Source organism: Callionymus lyra, chromosome 8 (genome assembly GCF_982586985.1).
Source record: "Callionymus lyra chromosome 8, fCalLyr1.hap1.1, whole genome shotgun sequence".
Lineage (NCBI taxonomy): Eukaryota > Metazoa > Chordata > Actinopteri > Syngnathiformes > Callionymidae > Callionymus > Callionymus lyra.
In genome coordinates, this window is record NC_141825.1 from 12,407,207 (window position 1) to 12,422,721 (window position 15,515).

General features: G+C 37.6%; 1 protein-coding gene across 1 annotated transcript in view; it reads left to right on the top strand.

Annotated features, from left to right (window-relative positions):
* furinb (furin (paired basic amino acid cleaving enzyme) b) overlaps positions 1–15,515 on the top strand; it is a 135,283-nt gene that overhangs the window by 85,301 nt on the left and 34,467 nt on the right. The window contains exon 7 of the mRNA XM_087797589.1: positions 12,551–12,639. Coding sequence (XP_087653715.1) covers positions 12,551–12,639 — 89 coding nt within the window. The remainder of the gene's footprint in view (positions 1–12,550; positions 12,640–15,515) is intronic.

A 15,515-nucleotide genomic window follows, 5' to 3' on the forward strand; every position in this document is an offset into this window, starting at 1 on the left:
TGTCTTATAATAATTGTTCATTAATAGTGATGACCTGATGAAGCAGTGTCATTATATTCAGAGTCCACTAGATGGCGGTTTCTGCACTATTTTGATGGCGCCACCTACTGACCTCTAAACCCAATGACACTGCTTCATGAAGCTTCATTAGCCCTACACTATGCATTAATAATAAATGAAAATACTCTACATTACGACTACTACTACCACCACTACTACATTACTACACCTCCATTGGATTAGCTTTTACACAGAAATGTGTGAGATTGAAAGGGAAAGGTTTGTTATTTTTGTTGCATTGCGAGTTTCTTCACAATTTATTTACCACGTTTACCAAAGAGTTTGGTAAGAGGTTAAAGCAATTCCTACTTCATTTCCTAAACTAGATTTGTCAAACTTAATCAAACAAAGTGTCAAGATTTGAACGCGGTGCAAGTTTAGAGCCAAAGAAAATGTAATTAACATTTTCCGCTTAAAATTAAAAAAGTTAAGAAAAGGACATTGTTAAAAAAAATTAAGTTAAATGTATAATATAAATATCACATTATAATTAAGGATAAAACAAGCTTTTGTACAAGCCGTTTAAAGAAAGAAATTTCACAATACTTTTGGTAGAAACACAGAATCAACTTTATACGTGCATCAGCATATAACGGTCTAATGCTCTCCTTCTCCCTCACGTCAACATCCTTCCTTTCTTCCTCCTCTCTTCATCGACTCGCGATCGTTGTTCGACACGGCAGCTCTCGACTGGCAGCAGATGACACGCAAAATTATTGAAACATCGACATTCCTGAAGCGACTGCAGCGTCTAAAGCCAGACACGGCGAAATAAAATATTCGACACGGATTCATAAGCGGAAGACGCTTTTCAAACCATAGAGGCGCATCCGAGGAGAATTTGTTTATCGTATCAGGAATCGCATGAAAACATTCCCTCCAGCTAAGCAAGTGTGGAACAACAAAAAAACAAACTTTCGTTAGCCCATTTTTAATAACAGATTGTGATTGTGAGTTCAATGTTTGTCTTCTGTGTCACGTCGGTCGACTTTTTCCGTTTAAAGAAAAGCAATTAGAAGAAAGAAAAGTGAATCGTGGCAGCGTACACAGGCTTCTGGAGTTTATCCATTATTCCAATCGTCCTTTGTCAAGCCTGTATAATACAAGTCTGCTTCCGCGTCATGTTTATTCAGCCGGGGAAATGTTTATTTTCGCAGACAGGCGTTCAGACTTGAGGATATTGACGAGCTATCTGAAAGTACTCGTCTTTCTTCCCCCACTGCTTTCCTTCTCTTTTTTTTTTTTATCCGGATGTATTAGCAAAAGTCTGTTGGTAAACATTCCAGAGATAATGCCTAACACAACGGTGTGCTATCTCGACCTCTGAGCGGCTTCTAATGAATAAGATCTGTCCGCAGACGTGGTGTTAACAGTGAGTGATTCACTCTGCCATTTGTTTTCTTTTTTTCTTTTTCTCTCTCTACCTCCTCCAACGTGATGAAATCATCTAGACATCACCACTTTTGTCATCGACCCCTTTTGTCACGGAGCAATGGTCATTTTAACCACAATGCCATCATTAAAATGCTTTATTCTCCCCCTCTCCTCCTCCTCCTCCTCTTCCTCCATCTCCCCCTCCTCCTCCTCCTCCTCCTCCGCACCATCCTCCCTTTCAAGCATCCATGCTGTCGGCGACTTTGCAATAAACCAGTTTTTATTCACAGAGTAACAGCACACTGGTTTCTCTTTGTGGCCCGAGATGGACTGGGTGCTCCATTATTTTCAGTCCACTGTTCAGTCGAGATTACCCATAAAAAAATAACTTCAAATTGAGCATAAAAAATGGAAAATGCTGAAATACAATAGAAGAATTTGAATTTATAAAAGTCATATTCTCTACTGGAGAGTGAACCTAGCACAGGGGTGTCCAAACTTTTTTTTGAGAAGGGCCACATTTGAGAGAAATCCATCAGGGGGCCAAATTTGAACCATGACATCTTAGCTAGATTTTATTCAGACGTTCTGCATGTTATACTAATACCATCAACCCATCCAACACAAAAACCTCTTCACAGACAGAAATCAGAATTGGCATCACCACTTACTTTGTGTCCTTTACCATTTGACTGATGGGAACTTGTGTGACATTTAAAAGTTTTAATTGTTAAACTCTCTGGTAAAAAAAAAAACTTGTGGATTGGATTTAAACACCTTCAGCTGCGCACCATTTCGGTTTGTTGTGAGACACCTTGTGTGCGATCTGTTAGACGTACAGCGTTAAAAAAAACACATGGAACAACACATTCTTCTTGTCACCTACCGCAGGCTGAAATGTGTGTCTGTTGTGATTCAATGCAACAGCGAAGTTAAGTTAATGCACCAGAAATGTGGCAACAAATGTATGTTTATAATTAACACTTTTTTAAAACTAGAAAAAAGATGCTATTTGGGAGGACTTGTCTATAATCCAGTAGAATATACAGGAATGGAACAGAAAAACCATTAAATCAGTCAAACAAAATCTGTTGAAACGATTCAATGGTTTTGTCAATCAAACTCTACTGTCATTTATCCCGCCCACTCTGATTGATCTGCAATCAGCTGTTTTCATGAGCCTGAGAACATTTTTGGATGTTCTCACCATCATTCATTATTCAATAAAAAGTATATTAAATTCAATTTAAAAACAATTTTTTTAGATGTCATTCTCACATCCTAATGATTTCATCTTTTTTTTTATAAATGTACATTTTGAGTTAGAAATTTAGTTTAATAAAATAATTGTTATTAAAAAAAAACATCAGCAAGCACTCAACAGTTGAAACCAAGTAACTATGTGCCTTGTAACATTTTATTATTTTTAAGAAAAAGGGCTCACATTTTTGGTCAACCTGAACATTCTTAAAATTTTGAGGAGTCTCTCTAAGTTCTTATCAGACAGCTGGATCTTTGTGCCATTTAAAAAGAAAAGTTGAACTTCACAAACACACATTTTTGATTGAGATTTGAAAGCGGGTACACAGATGGCGACTTTGAAAAGACTTCCAGGGCCGTCCGTGACAGGCTTGTGCCGTCCTTGGCGCAAATTTATATTACAAATTTGTTGTTGCGACCTCTTGAGAACACCATAGTTGGAGAACATTATTGGTGGCATCGTATGAGTCTTTTTGTATGAAAACTACATACTTTATACTTCTCTTTATCGAGTAGTTTATCTACAATGTAATAATCTTTTCTCTGGGATGAAACGACAATAGTTTTTCTAGCGATGATATCTAAAATGAGCTGATATTAAAAGAGTCTCCGTATTTCTTTTGTCCTCCTTTAACAATGACTTTGTCAACATGGTGTCCCGGCTGCCATCAGAGATAATATCCCGGTATTATCGACATTTGTTCCGGGTATTTATCACGAAGGTCAGGGGTCATTGTGTGGCGCTGTGATTATTTTTGCTGATGACATTGAGCTTTAATTGCCTGCTTCATTGTTCTATGCGAGGCAATCAGGGAGGGCTGGCAGAATCAATGTCCCGCTGATGTAAAGCTAAAGTCATTCTTTCCAGCTAACAATTATGTGTAGCGTGGTGACGAAGACGCCGGTGCTCTGAATTCCAGCATAACAATATCGCCCCAAAATTGCCAGAGGCCGCTGCTCGGCTAATTTGTTTTCCATAGTTGCACAGAGAAAGTAATTTAGACGCTGTGAAATGACAGCGTTTACATTAAGATTTGACCTTAAACGCTGATCACACTGACTCAACAAAGGGGAAGGATAATGTTCGCTTATGTTACCACGTAATTATGATTCGTTTTTTTCAACCAAATTATACTTTACATATGCGAAGATAAAATCAGTGTTATACAAAGAGAAAAATGTTTATTTATTTATTAATGTATTCATTTCTTGACAATTATGAATAATAAATTGAGGATAAATCTAGATCTGGTTTCTGAACTTGTCTAAAACTTGTGTAATATATATTTAATACTATATATATTTAACTTATTTTATAGTAAATTATTTATAATAGATATCCTCACTAGATATTCATGACAATTGTATCTGGTTAAACATGACTGAGCTAGATTGTGTTATCAGATCACCATCATGTGTAATAGGCAGCTTTCTGTGTTTTAAAGCATTGCTTGGTTTGAGTTAGGAATCGGATAAACCGTCAATAACTACCCTTAACCTGGTATGCTTCATTTAAGACCAACTGTAATTTAGTGTTATATTGGTTTTGAAATTTGTTCTTGTTTTGCGGTTAATCAATAACATACGATGGGGTGTAAGAATGCAACCAAAATAGCTCTTGCTTCAGCATAAAATCGGACATTCTATGAGAAGCTCCTGTATTAATCTCTCCTTGCGAGTAAAATTGTTGTGACTTTAAACCCATTCTGATCTCATATGTCTATTCTTTAAGTCCAAATCACACCCTGATATAATGAATCACCCAAAACTGGCGACTACAAATTAAAAAAGTTTGAAATACTTTTAATATTAGTGACGTGTGTCCAATTCAGTGTAAAGTTTGAAATAAACAATAGAAAGCTCGAGAGATAAGAATGATGATTTTCAGATAGAAGGATGGATAAGATAGATACGATAGATACAATGGATAGATACGATAGATTGGATATTTGGATGGATGGATAAACACAGTCAAATGGCTAAAAGTTGAACGGTTAGTCCTTAATAATTTCATTCTATTGACAAAACAACACACTCACAAAGTTATTCTGTCGCATTCATGGAACAATAATTTTGACTTTTTGCAACTATGCTTGAGAAAGTTCTCATGGACAAGGCTGTACATTCGAGGGCACGAATGCATGGATTCAATTTTACTTGAGCAACAAAATGCAATCTCAACTAAAGGTTATACATTTCTTTTAAAGGATAAGTGGGCGGTTGATTCACACTGGCTGAATTGAAGTGAATTCATAGAGTCTCCAAACATAGTGGGTGTCTATAGGTGCCAGATTAAATTCTTTGACCGGGGGGTCATCAAACTTATTGTACTGTTTGTTTTTTTTTCACGGGAAGATACATTTTTTTTAGGATTTAATTTGTAAAGAGATGTTGTCGGACTGTAAGTCACGCTGTATTAGATCATCAAAGTGACGACGGGTCAGGATATATTTTGTCCTTCTGTCATCCTCACAGCCGATGGAAGTGCTCTGTGTTCCTGTCAGCGATGACTTGTTTGGAAGCGGAGAGATAAAGTACCAGCATCAGCGCGACCGATAAGATAAAGGAGGTCACATTGCTTGTTTGAGCAAAATGATTGTCTGTAGTTCGGCTGACTTTTATCTCTCGCTTTACTGGCTTTTTCTTGGACAGCATGTGTTGCAGACGGAGCTTTTTTATATCTGTCGGCTAATGATTTATTTACTTTCATTATCTAAGAGGGGATGTTTTTTTTTTGGAGCAAAGCAAGCGAGGGCCGGACCACCATGTTATATCTGACAACCCTGCAGTGGCTCTTGAATGGAGATATTCAGTGAGCCGTTTCAGAAATCATTTGATTTCATGGATGTTTGTCCCATAAAAATTCTGGCTCTAATGTAAACTCCTTTGTCTGCTTTGGCACAGGATATATTAAGCTGCCGGGCTGTTCTCGCTTGAAATCGGTCCAGGCAGATCTCGGCCACACACGTACCGAAGCATGAGCCAAAACCTTTCAATCTTAGCCTCTAATACTCCGGACAATCAAAACAAATGACGGCAAATTCCCTTAACAGCACATCGCTTTAGTCCTTTAACACCGCTGCACACGATTCAAAACACTGGATTATTGGAGTCAGGATCTTTTCTTTGAGTCTGTGTTCATCAAACACCCCAATTCCCACAGATTCCAGGTGAATGTCAGGAGACTTGGGTCTATTTCAAATGTCTTTAAAGCTGTTAATTGAGGTAAATGACATGCAATCTCAATGGAAATATCACTCAATATTACATCACTTCAAAATCTAAGAATCTTTGGACACTGGTACACAATAACAATGTTTTCCTTTTTTCTGCTTGGCATCTTTTCCATACGTTTGGGGTATTTTTAGTTGAAATTATTTCGTTTCTCTGGAGTTGTATACACTCTCATTAACCATTGATATTGGAGAAATGTCAAATGCGTGTTAGCTGATAGTTCATGAGTCCTTTTAAAAGTATTTTCCCAGTTTTCAACAGACAGTTATATATTGGTAGGTTCTCATTCTCATGCCCTTAATTTAGTCAAATATACATGTTTTAGTCCTTTTTTAAATATAGCTCTTGATACTATAGTATGTGATAGTTCCCAATAAATCTAAAACATGTTATAGGGCCACTATTTATTCACAGAGACATCCGCTGATCAGTCAAACCTTTGCGGGAGCCAAGGTCAGAGCAGCTCAGTGATTTTTTTAAAAGGAGAAATTTCCTTTTTTTTTTTGTTAGTTTAAAATGGCTGTAATACAAAGTCAAACCCTAAAGTTGTTGACTTAAAAATGTATCACGAGAACACATGGAATAATATTATTACTATTCCATTAACTAGAACAAAATATAAGAGCATTACAATCTACAGAGCAGGATAATTTTTCATCAGTCTGGTGGTTTTGGTCCAGATAATCCTTAGTCTTTTCATATTTGAGGCAGCTCTTCTTCTGCATGCTGAGCTGAAGACCTCCATGATCTTGTGGAGGCGGCTCCACTGTCACACTGTCTTGGTTGATTCGCTGGGACATGTTATTTTCCTCTAACAGTACAACTTAAATTGTCAGCTCTTCTAAGCATTCTACAGATAAATCCACCTTTCTTTTTTAAATATAAAGTCACGAAAATGATAGCATCGCCTGGGATTCATGTTTGAGGTGGGTCTACATTTCAAAATAATATAAATGTTGAAAGAACAACCTCTGCTTTATTTGTTGATTTATTAGTTTGTATTTATTTTCTACTCGTATCACTGTCTTAAGAGCCTGAAGTCATTCGAGCTACTTAGACAAGAGATGAATGAAACCCTTAACATGATGATTTATTTAAAAGCTGACTAATAACTATTAACTGCTGGGTAATTATCATGCTATTAAGGGTAGAATAAACAAAGTTAATAGGTTACTCATTTCCTGTTAATACGCATATGGTTAAGTAGCTTATTAATAGTTATTTGTTCCCCATTCTAAAGTGTTATCATCTCTATGTGAGACATAGAATCTCAAACTGTATTATCTAGCGTTAAGTAATTTAATCTGGAAATGTATCTTTTAGCACATTTTAAACCCCACACATCTCCAATGTTCCATGAGCTAAAGTTAAGATTAATAAGTGGACGAGTAGACCCTTTACAATCCTATTAACTAGTCATTTTGGTGGTTTAAATGTATTCAAGAATAAAATTGCATTTTTTTCCCGAGCGATTTCCTTCACATTAGTTTTATTTAAAGTTATATATCGGAGCAATGCCATAACTCTTGGTATTTACATAAATTGGTATGCAGACCTCGCTGATTAAATTACCCAGGGTGCACTTAGTGTCTCCATGTTATAGTCCCTACATTTTGTCTGCTGTTAGATTTTATGCGCCATAGTTCAGTTATACACAGAGATGCAATATGTTGAGTGCTGCCATTTGTTAATTTAGTCCGTGGAACAGATCCTCATTGGACTTTTGTTTTGGGGGTTTTTTTTCATAGCCACAGTATTTATCACACATTTCACTGGCTTTTTTTTTTTTGTACTTGAAATGAGTGATGTTCCTCATCCTGCCCACATCCAGCTGCCGTGTTTTAAAGCTGATTTGTGTGGACTAGCTATTACGCTCACGCTGTCAGTCAAACAGTCGGGTGCTAATGTATCATGATTACAAGTTTGGGATGATTTGGTTTCTCAAAAAAAAAAAAAACAGTCTTTAATTTCTACCGATAGTCACTCATGCACACAGTAATAATGTCGCCATTATAATGTTTGAATAAGATTTTCGTTTCCACTCAAATTCCTTAAGCGGCTTAACTTCCTCACTGATAGCGAGGGGAAGAATCCGACTTTCTTTCCCCCTGAGAACATATATAGTGCATGAGGGCGCAGCCATGCAGACATCATCCTCTGCTATTAATATAATATAAGGTTAGATAGTCAACAGCAGGGCACCGTCATTCAACCTCCCGTTAGGATTGCTAACGTTTTAATTGCCTCTGTGATGAATGACTCCAAACCATATGCTGCCACAAAGTCCTTGACTAAACCGTGTATGTAAACCATAAATCAACCTTGTCATCTGGTTAGCATCATTTTTATTGTAGCTGTTGGACAAGCTTTTTTTTAAGAGTGATGACTCAATCTGTGCCTTGTAGAATTTCATTTTTTTTTTTTTTTTTTTAAACATCTGAATATATCTGCCCCCATTCTTCCCCCAGTGTCTCCTCCCGGTTATTACGTCGAAGTCATTAGTACTTTAGTGCGAACGCATGATCATATCCCGTCTGACAGTTGTTGTCCAGGCCTCTCTCTGCCCTAATAAGCTGGTTTCTTTTATGGCCCCAGGAGTTGTTCCGCCGGCTCAAAGACGGCCGTGGAAATGAAAGGCTTCGGCACAAAGTGCTTTTGTAGTTTCCGTGTCGCATCCAAGTGAGAGAGCGCGGAGCTGAGTTGTGCCCCTCAGGTACATCTCAGTTGAGGCCTGTTTTGCTGCGAGGAAAGAACGTGCCTCAGTGTTCGCAGGTGTCAAGGTGTTGATGCATTCTACACATATTTTTAGACGGGGTTGTAATCATGCGTGGCTTTTTAATCTAAAAGTGCAGATGTAGAGATAAGCTGTGTTCAAGGGACTGTAGCGTTTTTTCGAACATTGTCTTCAATTATCTAAAGCCCATTTCCATCCGTAAGATCTGGAAAAGTCAGTCAATCGTCTAGTTTTGAACAGTTTTAAAGGTCGACCTAACATCTGGGAGCAGGTCAGTTGTCCACGGACAAGAGTATTCATCAGTATGATTACTATGGCGACAACAAATGATGTGGCCCTCATGAGTCCAGAATAAAACTATTAAACTGATTTCGGAATGTTTCTGACGCTAATAAACAGTTACGTTTTTTTTCCATCCATCCATTCATTTTCTATCGCTTATTACATTACTCGGGTGGCAGGGTGGTTGGAGTCTATCCCATTGTCTTAAGGTGAGAGGCGGGGGACACCCTGGACAGGAAGCCAGTCTGTATCAGAGCACACAAAGACACACAACCATAGACACACACACTCATACCTATGTAGAATCCCCCCAAGTTCCCAATGAACCTCTTTATGTTTTTGGAATTAATTTATAACCCCAAATTGTTACCTGAATTTATTTGAGAGGTTTTTTTTATATCCTTCTTTTGTGTAGTATTTACTTCATGTAAAAACCTGATTTTTTTTTTCTTGTTTTTTAAGGGGGGGCAGGTTGAAGCATCCAAATGCAAGTTTTTTAAAAGCTATAAAATGTACACGCTATTTTCATTGTAAGAGATATACAATCTGTACTACAGGGAGAACGAATGACAGACAAAAAAAAATGTAAATACATTGAGCGTAACCCACCTTCTACTCGCCATCTGTTTGGTATTCACATGGTACAAGATTCCAGATCGTAAGATTCTCTTACATATTCTCTTTGACAACTTCAATGTTTAATGTTTTTTTTTAGCTGGTGTGGTAGGAAATGTAACAACTCAAACTTTGACTCATTTTCCAATCTGGTATAGATTTTCCTTCCCGCACTCTGCACTTGTTTTCTAACGCTTCTTTAGTTTGCGAGTCTTTCCTAATGGCCGAACCTCTCTCAGGTGTGAGAGAGAGGAAGACTTATCACAACACGTGCGGACTATCAAGTTAGCCTTTGCACAACCTTCGCTGGATTGTGTTGATTTATGCCTGACATGTTTGCCTCAGTTAGTGTCCCACTCGATCTCCGTAGCCAAATGTTCCACTCTTAGTATTCAGTCAGGCTGGTGGACTGTCTTATCTGGGCACATTTGTACTCCCCAAGTAAAGCTCTGGGTAGTCGCCTACTGAGAACTTTCTAAGCCCAAGTCAATATAACAAAGACGACGTGGGAGATATTTCTGGGTCTGGCCGTTCCTCTTCGACTTCTCCCCATGGGGCGACTCAAGCTGTCCACAAAATCAGCAGCTTTAAGTCAAGGACGCCGACTTGACATACCAGAGCCATATTGCTTTAAAAATGACTCGCAGTACCTTGTGTAAAGAAGGGTTAAAAGCACTGAAATAAGAAGTCGTCAGAGCTGCTTATCAGGGTCTCTGCTTGAGGCATTTCCCACTTTGACCACATGAAATCACATCGTCCTCCGCCTCACCATCAGGGGCCTTTGAGATGAAAAGAAGTAATGGCTCCGTCATTGTACTACTGTAGTTGTAATTACTCCAGCTTTGTTCCCATGACTTTTACCAGTAGGCAGAGTGAATCAGATACCTGCGTTGTAATCGTCGCCCGTTGTTAATGACCTCAAGCGAGTGCCTAATCCTGTTTCTCCTCACATCATAACCTTTTTCCTAGTCCACCTCACATTTTTAAGAGTACCTTTTCGGAAGACCGGTGTAGAATACTTATTTTGCCTTTTCTGTGACTTTGTCAAGGAAAGTTTTTCTCTTCTTTTTTTTAAGGAGGTACAAAAAGATGTGAAGGAAAAGAGAACTAAAACAATCTGAGCGTCCGTGGCCAGAGATCTGTCCTAGTTTTTTTGGCACGACTTTATCGCTATTGAAACAGCATTTCTGGACCTGGATCTGCAGTTTGCAAAGAACATTTTTTGGGAGATTTATTAGTCGAGTGGTTTGTTTACAGACACCCAAATATATTTATTAAAGAAAACATGATAATGAACTTAAACTAGAAGTGTAAGAAAATATCGATACAACCATATTTATCGCAATATTAATAGTCATGATACTGTATCGATATTTAAGAAAAGAAGTTTAAAATGGTTAATATTTGTACTTATTTGTTACCTTTTGAAATAACATTTCAAGTCATTCTATGGTTTATGTTTCAATAGTGTGTGAATCATTTGAGGTTTTTATGTACACTTAACACGCGGCGTTTGTTCATTTGCGTGCTGCAATTAAACCTCTGGCCTCTAGTTGGCAACATTCGTAATTTCCTCAGTGCCAAAGTAACAATAAAACCAGCAAAATGGCAGCAATGAGTGAAAAAGAAAGTATACACCAGGCTCCAGTAGATATTAAAGCTGATGTTTGGACTCATTTTGGCTTTACAACAAAGATTTAAGTTAAAAAATGGAACACTAACAGATTCTGGATATTGCTCCAGTTTTTTTTAGACTGTTTATGCACTTCATTGTGCATTGTTACATTGTACATTCACATTTTTTTATATATATATTTTGAGAAGCAATTTCTTTGTTGTAAAATCCATAAATATATTGTCACACATGTATCGTGATGCATATCGTTTCCCAGAACCCACTTTTATTTACTGGCTTTTAACTTAGAGACTCTGTAGCTGTTTTTAGTGTCTTTTACTGGTATCATTTACTTTTATTGTATAAGCGTTTTAGTTGTTTTTATTTTATGTTCTTGTGCAGCACTTGGTGTCAACTGCTCTAAGGATAATGTTAAGTTGAGTACAATGAGGTCCATTGTGGGGGGATTCTTTTTCCTTGCGGCCAAATGAGTTTTGTGATACATTTTATTGAGGTTTTATATTGTATCCAGACAACAGTCTGTAAAGGAAATCTGTCTTGTCTCGAAAAAAAAGTGATGTTGAAGGATTTGCTCAATTATTCATGTACATTGATAACACCTCACATCTCCGGAGGGTGGCCGACGGCCAGTGAAACTCAAGGTAAAGTTAGTTCGACAGCTCTTTGTAGCGAGGTCTAGATTTCCCTTTGGACTTTTTTGATTGGAAGAGTCATCTTCCCGTGACCGTGCTGCTCATAAAACAAAAGGAAATATTTATTAAAGATGTCCTCATAAGGTTGCATGGCAATAAGAGAGTGGGTTCTTTGAAGAGGCGCTCAGACGTGCTCGAGCTGAAGTTTTCTGTGAGCTCAGTGCAAGTACTCGTCAAAATAAAAGACCAAGTACATAGTAAGAGGGATGGGGGAACCAATAAAAGGGAATTTTAAATCCCCTAAATGCAATTAGGCGACAACTACTAAAAAAAAAGATCTGTATATTGAAATAGTTGAGCCAGCAAATGCATTAGGATGAATATCACGAATAGACATTTATTTTAATTATATTCTTATTTCTTATCTGTTAATTAAAGGGACTAGAGATGAGCTAGTGTTTTTTACTCTTTCTCTGTATTGTAATCACTTCTATCATTAAAGACAAGAATTTATTGATGTTTTTTTTTTCTTAAGTGAGTTTTTGCTGAAAACTTCCCATTAGTTAAAAGGATATTTAAGCGTTTGTTGCTCACAAAGTCTTAAGCAGTGGCCTCTAAAAACAATAGAAACCAGAAGGTCTTTGGATTCAATCCCGTTTGAAGTATTCAACAAGAGACACTCGTGAAACATCCTTGAAATTTCTTTCTTCTTTCTCTTGGCAGACATGGTACTCGATGTGCGGGAGAAGTTGCAGCTTCACTTAATAACGGCGTGTGTGGAGTTGGTGTTGCCTATAATGCCAAAATCGGGGGTAAGTTTCTTTTTCCTTCTTGTTATTAAGCGTAAATGTTCAAGCACTTTCGTTTGTTCTTCACAATTATCAATGCTGTGTAGCTCCTAAACCCCTCTGTGACTAGATTTAAAGAACGGATTTCAATGTGATTTATTCACTTTATTTGCTATGTAACATAACTGCCAGACTATAAGACGCTTTAAACCTTAGAGCTTACACAACCATGCAGTTAATTTACAACTGAGCAGCTTCCAGGAGGCGCTTTGGAAGAAAGCGTGAGACAAAAAATAAAGACAGTTGTTGGGTTTAGTTTTGAATTATCAACTTCAGCGTAATGCGCAAACATTCATGATGGAAAACGCAGCGTAAATACTTTTGTCTTGCTTTTATGCTTCTATGAAACGTGTACCTTTTATTGTCTGCTGTGTACTGTAAATCCGGTTTCCCGAAAGAGATCTCCAGAGGGATTTATAAATTCTGTCTAATCTTATCTAATCTTAAAAACATACTCAATCCAAAAAAGAAAAAGCTTTCAGAGGTAATAAAAGCAGATATCCTCAACTTGACAATGATTATTCTCGTAGGCTGGTTATCTTTTTTTTGGCTGGTGTGGCAGGAAGTGTAGCAACTGAAACTAATATCGCTTTTTGCATGTTTATGAGAAACTTGCAACACTGCCCAACTGGCCATCTAACTAAATTATAATCACTTTTAATTTTCGAACTTTTTCCAACTGTAACATTTACCAATCAACGCTGTAAACTTACTCTCTAACAAGACTCTTTTTGTCTTGCTCCCTCTCAGTGAACTCATATCTGAAGCTGCTTTTTAACATTTTTAAATGCAGGTGAATCCTGTCTTGGTTTCGGTGGTCATTATTAATTTTCTAAATGGAACAATCCACCATACTTTGAATCATAAAATTGTGTTGGTAGCGACTGGATCGGGAACTTATTGGCTAAGTTGTCGAAGATGAATAATGGTATGCGATCTGAATACTTTCTTTCAGTGTGTTCCAAGGTTGTCGTGCCGACATGTTAAGAATGATAATCACATTTTATAAGTATGAATAACTTTGTAGAATTTATTCTCGTGTCTTCAGAGAAACATAAAAACACTAACAAGGTCAACAGTCTGAAAGCTAAAACTGTAATCTAAGTCGGGCAACATTCTGTTGGCTGTTTGTCAAACGGCATCTGTCGACAATAAATTCTGCCTCTAAGTGCTCTCTAATCCCATATCTCTGCTTGTTAAACGTGACTACTTCAATTGAGGCGTGATATAAAAAGATAAGTCCTTGTGATCATTTTTTTTTTTTTTGGACGACATGGTCTGATGAGATTTCAATTAGATTTTACTCCTCGGGTCCTTGAATTGTGAACGATATAAGACTCTTGCTTCCTGTCACGGTTTGACGACTGTCAAAGTTACAGGCGGCGTGTTCGTTTTCATTCAGTCGTTCAGTCTTTTGTCCGTTTCTGAAGGTCTTTGAAGTCGAAACGTTTAGTGCAAGATTTGAATTTGGGTCGACGCCGTCTGTCATAATTGGTAAGATCGATGATCGTCACAACGTGTAGGTGAAAGCGAATGTCATTCAAGCCTAGAGCTTTAAGCGTCTACTGGTTTCCCACGCTTTGAACTGTGCAGCTTATGTTAAGATGCAGATAATCCATAGGTTTTTCCACGTTACTGTCTCCAGCTCTAGAAAAACCCACTAGACAGAAGAGATAAAGCTCATAGAAAAGGATGGTTTGATGAGTCAATCTAAGCATTATAAACTCAGCCTCGGGATGGAAAACGACGAAGCGGTTAAGTTAAAGGTGATGATTTTTAGATTTCATCCTACCTTCAACACCCAACTTGAATGGAAAACAAAAAATGTTGGATACAGCAGCATAAAGAACTGTGTCAATTTAAAGAAAAGAGAAAAGCTTTCATAGATCATAAAAGCATGTGGCCCAACCTGACAATGTAGACTGGATGATTTATTTTTATCTTGCTGTTTTAAGTAAGTAAGTAATATTTATTTATATAGCGTTTTTCCAGACCAGGGTCACAAAGCGCTTAAACAAACAAAACAATACTCAAAAAAGTATATACACTTTAAAGATCAAGATAATACTGAGAACAACACAGGAGTTCCAGAAAATCAAGGAAAAGCCTGAACAAATAGAAACGTCTTAAGATGTTTCTTAAAGGAGTCAGTGGACTCCATCAAGCGCAAAGAGAGAGGAAGATTGTTCCAAAGCTTAGGAGCAACAGTCGTGTGCGTGGAACCATAAGTAGATTCTGATCCACAGACCTCAGAGCCCGAGCTGGGGTGTAAGGCTGGATCAGATCAGTGATGTAAGGAGGAGCCTGACAATGAATAGCTCTGAAAGTAAGAACCAGAATTTTAAAGTTGATCCTGAAAGAAACTGGAAGCCAGTGAAGAGTTTTAAGGATCGGAGAAATGTGAGTTCTCCTACTTGAGCGGGTTAGAATTCTCGCTGCAGAGTTCTGAATCAACTGCAGGCGAGACAACTCCTTCTTGTTAAGACATGAAAACAAACTGTTACAATAGTCCAGACGAGAAGAAACAAATGCATGGACGTATTACAAGAACTATTCAGGTGGAGATAACATTTTATTCTATTAAAAATGTTTAAGTATCTGTGTAAGTCCTTCACCTGCCACTTATAGACAGATGTGGACTATACTCATACATTTCCCTATGTGGGAATAATAAAGGAATATCTTATCTTACATGTATCATTTTTAGTTCTCTACAGTAGGAAATGCAAAGAACAACTAAAGGGGAAACCCACCTCTCCTGACTTACTAACATGTCTTCCTTTCCGAGATCTAGTAAGTCCCTCGTCATGACCATGTTTTGAAATAATTATTTTATAAAG